This window comes from Drepanopeziza brunnea (assembly GCF_022702325.1).
Source record: "Drepanopeziza brunnea f. sp. 'multigermtubi' strain 214-2 chromosome Unknown ctg1, whole genome shotgun sequence".
NCBI classification, from domain to species: Eukaryota; Fungi; Ascomycota; class Leotiomycetes; order Helotiales; family Drepanopezizaceae; genus Drepanopeziza; species Drepanopeziza brunnea.
In genome coordinates this window covers 283,896-288,952 of record NW_027094064.1, presented here as the reverse complement: position 1 = coordinate 288,952, position 5,057 = coordinate 283,896, and the positions used below count along the sequence as shown (strand labels likewise).

At 39.2% G+C, this 5,057-nt stretch overlaps 1 protein-coding gene across 1 annotated transcript; it reads right to left on the bottom strand.

Moving 5' to 3' along the window:
• Positions 1-2,397: 2,397 nt before the first annotated feature.
• On the bottom strand, positions 2,398-3,087 carry L3040_000043 (uncharacterized protein; the record flags this gene model as incomplete). Its single annotated transcript, XM_066154996.1, has 2 exons — positions 2,398-3,015; positions 3,064-3,087. 2 exons carry the CDS (start codon positions 3,085-3,087, stop codon positions 2,398-2,400), a joined length of 642 nt encoding a protein of 213 aa, XP_066013064.1.
• Positions 3,088-5,057: the final 1,970 nt, after the last annotated feature.

Here is a 5,057-nt window from a genome sequence, read left to right as displayed (position 1 = left end):
GGATTTGACCAGCTCTTTCTCCTCTTTTGCTCTTATAGCTAGATTAATAATTATAAGAATATCATTCGTCTATAAAGCAGCTATTCTTAACTGATCTTTGTTAATTGATATAAAGAAGCAAAAATCAAAACTCGATTGCTTCATCTCGAGATTATCCGTGAAATGCTTTGAAAAACGCTTATACTAATGCGTTTTTGCTTCGAAGATCTTATACAAAAAGCTAATTATAAAGAATAAAGTGCCGAAAGAAAATCGATAAGTGATCTCTTTAAATAATCGCACGACGATTATTCGGATAAGCTTCGTGCTTAACTAAGTATAAGCTTAAATGATATCTTTGCTATAGACTTGACACTCGTAGTCTTTTATTAAAAAAAAAGCTAAAGCACAACAAAGTCTTTAGCCCGTTCGCTACACCGTAAGTGACTCGGTAAGTACTTTCGTTTTGCTTTTGTCTTAAAAAGCTTAGACTATTATACGAGACTTCTCGTATAGCGTAAGTATTCTTTTGCTTTTAATCTTATTAACAAACTTAAATCCGAAGATCTTAACGCTTTTAGCGCGTAAATCGGTGCTCGAAATCACTTAAAAGATGCTTTAAGCTATTAATCCAATTAATTCCTTTGCTTTAGACTCTTAAAATGATGCTTCGAAGCTCTTAATGATTCCTTCGGCTCGTAGCTTAATTAAAAGCTTATAGTCTCGGCGTTTTTTATCGGTAATCAACACTTCGAAGTCTTTAATAAATAAAACGTAAGAATCGTCTTCCTCTTCGTCAAGCACGGTCGAAATACTAAGATCGTACTTTTAATAAAGTATCTAGACTATTAGTATTGTTGACTTCTAAGGATTAGCAAGTTAAGAGTTAAGAAAGCTGTTTGCTAATCTTAGCGAGCTTTTTAAATTAAGCGACTTCGGTAGATTAAGCGAGTGTTAAGGTTTAAGCGAATTTCGTATTTCTAGCTCTTTTTCGCTTTCGCTTTGATCTTCTTCTACCTTTTCTTTTACTTCTATTTCAAGTACTTGCAACTCTTTTAGTAGCTTTTCAACTTCAAAGTAGTAAGGTTTTATTAAGGTTGACTTGAATTCCGTAAGCCTCGGACATGCTATTGTGTACGTATGCCTTTGCTTGCTAAGCAGCTGAAAAAGGCCTTTCTATCTTTGATTTTCTCGTTACACGAGCACCTGTGAGCTAATAAAAAGGTCTAAAGTATGCTCCGTAATTAAGCTATTCTTTCTTTTAAGCGCGTCCTTAACCTGCCTCGCAGCGTGGCATTTTCGTACTTCTTTTATAACTTTGTTAATAGCAGCAGCACGCTCTTAAGTAAACGCGGCAAGTCGATCTTGCTCCGTCAGCCTCGATAAGGTTTTAAAAACGAAAAGTATAAGAACCAAGCTATTAAGTCTAGCTATGTCGTTAATAGCTTTGATAGCTATTTAAAGCCGGTCTTCTTTTAAAGCTTTTGAAAGCTCTTTTATAACGATCTTAAAAGCGCGTCGCACAAAGACGTAATAGCGTTCTATTAATCCGACGCTATAATAAGCTTTTACAAGCATCTGCTTTAGACTGCTACTAATACCTTTAAAGTAGCTTCGGAACGTTGCTAAATTAAAGTTGGTTCCGAGATCGTGCACTACGTTTATAAAAGGTCCGACGTAAGTATTAATTCAACATCGACTAAATCTTTTAAGTAAGTGCTATGCGGATATGCTTTTAAGAAAGGTGGCGGCTTGAAAATTAATAGAATCGCAAACGACGTATAATACGTTCTTGCCGTTAAAATGCATTACGTTTACGTATACCGTATTATTAAAGTTAGTATCGTCTTTAAGTCTAATATTAAACCTTTTCGAAAAGCGTCCGAATACTTAGCAATAATAGCAAAACTTTTAGATATTGTAAAGCAAATCTCGCTTAAATTCGTGCTCGGCCTTTTTAAGAACAATAGCAAATCGATTTGCTAAAAAGTGGCCAAAACGCTTATAGATGATCTTTAATTGTTCTTCCGTAAAGTAGCAATAGACGGTCTCGCTCTTAATATTATAATAAATAGTGTAGAAGCACCCCAAAAGATGTACTGTATAGAAGCCTGGCTCTGAGGCTAGACCTCATGGTCTCACAAAAGAGGTGTTAGAAAAGGTGGGTGGAAAGCTCGTTGATTGTTTTAGCTAAGAGATGTGTGCCCTCTTATAAAAGATAGGTCCGTCTAGTGTGGCCTTAGTGGCCATGGCAGGTACCCTATCAAGCAGGGTGTTTACATCCGTCCCCTTATAGAATAGGTAGGCGCCCCCGCCTACTATCAAGCAAGAAGAAGAAAAAAAGGGGGTGTAGCAGAAAGAAAAAAATCTAGTGTACAAAAAGGGGGGTATCTTGTCTCTAAACTCCAAACATCCAAACTACGCCTCGGCAGCTTCCTCATGGTCTCTTTCTGTGCTCACGTCCTCAACTCTTTCGTTCTCCTCAGGCTGGGAGGGTCTTCTTCTCTTGGCAGGGCCAGCATTGGACGATGACGTGCTAGTAGCAGCATCTTTAAGAGTGAAGGAGCGCGTGTCGTTCTTGCGCTTGTTAGTAGCTTCGTTGATAGGTGTGAACTTGGCCGACGGGGGGTCAGCGAGGCCAGAGTAAGGTCCAGAGCCACTAAGCTCGTCCTCGTCTTCGGGCAAGTCACCCAAGGCTTCTATAGCTTCATCGAATGCGCGGTCTAAGGATTCCGGCTGAGAAGATGATGCTTCAGGATCGTCGATTTGGCCCGTGAACCGTAGTTCACGAGTGGATTTCGCACTTTCCAGATTAATCTCTACACTTAAATCGGAGTCGTTAAAGGACAACTCAATCGGTCGCAAGCTCTTTTCAAAATCTTTCAACTTGTCGGCGTCCACAAGGTCGTCAGCTCGGCGGCTCTTGCCTTTAGAAAAGGACTTGGCTTCGTAAGTCTTAGCTTCCGCATCTAACACAACAGCAAATCCTTTTCTGAATGCCGAAAACAACTTCTTCTTATGCTTGATGAGGTGTTCCTAGAACTAAGTCCGGGACATAGCAAAAATAGCGGTCAATTCCTTTACTACTCGAAGTTCGTTCCAATCCATTCTTCCGATCAAAGCTTCTGACACGAAACTGACGTAGTCTAGCTAGATTGTAGCAGCGAAAAGCTAGCTTAATTCATTAATGACTCTCTACTAAAGGGTTAGCGGCATGCGTCTTAAAACGATCGTGCAAGCGTGCTCTGCAAAGCTAACTCCATTTTCTAAAGTGCTATCGTTCAGCAAGGCGGTGTAGTTATTAAAGAAGATAGCTTATCCGCAAAAGGAATTCTAGAAAGCGTTCATGTCTAAGAAAACACTTTGTTTCGTAATAACGGATATAAAGGTGGCGAAATCTATGATTATAGCGAAAGGTTAGCGTAGCGCAATGTTCTTGAAAGCATCTAAAGTTTTCGACTTGAGTCTAAAAGCTTCTTATCGAGCGGTCTTTCTAAGGGTAGTGTCGTAAGTATAGCTCTTAAGCTAAATAGCTAAGCTTCCGATCTGACTCTTCACGTCGTAAAGCATTAAGTAGTAGTCTAAAACTTTGTCTTCCACTCGTAAACCACGGTTCACGAGTCGTTTAATGTCAGCGTCGTGTTTAGTCGCAATCACTCGAGCACTATTGTTGCATCTAAAAAGCTGAAGAGGTTCCGGGTAAGCGATAAGCTTGTAGTTTCCGTCTCGGCGATTAAGCAAAGCGGCAAAGTATAGCCTATAATAGCTTCGAAGGACTTGCTAGGTCAGCGAGTGCACTATGTTAAAGAGTGCACTAGTCGGAGTTCCTCTTGAGTTACTAGTCCGAAAGTGGTAGAAGTATATCTAGATCTCTTTGTTCATAATAATAAAGAAGGTTTAGTTGCCGTGCTTATTATTCAAAAAAGAAGCTCTTAACATAAGCTAAACTTTCGTATAGCCATCCGCATCCAAAGTGTTAAGAAGGCTATTCTTTCAAACGGTGCTCATCAAGCTAATGCTTTAATTCAGCTTGTTAAAAGACATCAGCTTAGCTTTAAACTTAAAAGAGCTTAAGCTAAACATTCTCTTAGCTAAAGTACTGCTCTTAGTCTTAATAGCGAATATCGATTGATTGCTCGAGTGAAGCATAAAGTTGTTGAAAGCGTTAGTTTAAAAGGCTTCGATGAATCGACACAGATTAAAACGGATCACCGTTATTATAAGGCCTTTCGTAGCTAGCTTAAGGTATTTAGCGTATTCGAAAGTATAAACTTCGCAAAGGACTCTTTTTAACAAGTCGGTAGCGGACGATAAGACTTTGCGGCTAAAGCGGAGCTTCGTTTAGACGTCCAAGTCAAAGAGTTCTTTGAATCTATCCTTAAATTCTAACACGTTCTTCACCTTTTAAAAGACCCTTATGCAGTCGCAATCGTCGTCGTTAAAGCTTAAATTGAAGATTTCGAACAGCAAAAAGTAGTTCATTACTTTGCTTTCTTCCTTACTTACCTTTATTTAGTTACGACGGTCGAAGAGTCGTAAGATCGCGTTATCAAAAAATTCGTCCTTTAAAAGCTTGCGGATCTGGCTGACAACCTTTTTAGTTGATTCCGCGGCAACTTAAAAAGCATTATCGATATTCTCGTTTAAGTTCAAGCGGTCGAAGGCTGATTAATAAAAGTCTTAACAAAAGTTAATAAAAGCTACGTCCATACTTATGAAGTCCTTAATCTCGACGAGTCCTAAACAGCGGTTCGACACAGCCTTAGCTAGTTCGTACTCGAAGCTGTCTCCTTTTTTAACGAGTAATGCTAGTAGCAGCTGGTTCTCGAAAAGGTCGCGTTGCACTTCAAGTTTAAAAGCTGTAAAAAAGCTCGCGTCGATAAACTTGCGTAAAGTAAACATGATCGAAGCAACTAGTTTAGCGTTCGGAGCTCTATTAGTAAAAAATGACGTCGATCCTTGAAACAAAGCTAATGACAGCGAAGAGCGCGCAATAAGTGATCTAAGCAAAAAAGTACTAAAAGCAAAAGATTAACTTAGTCTTGCTTCGGTTGCTGAATCATCTTCTACTCGTAAAC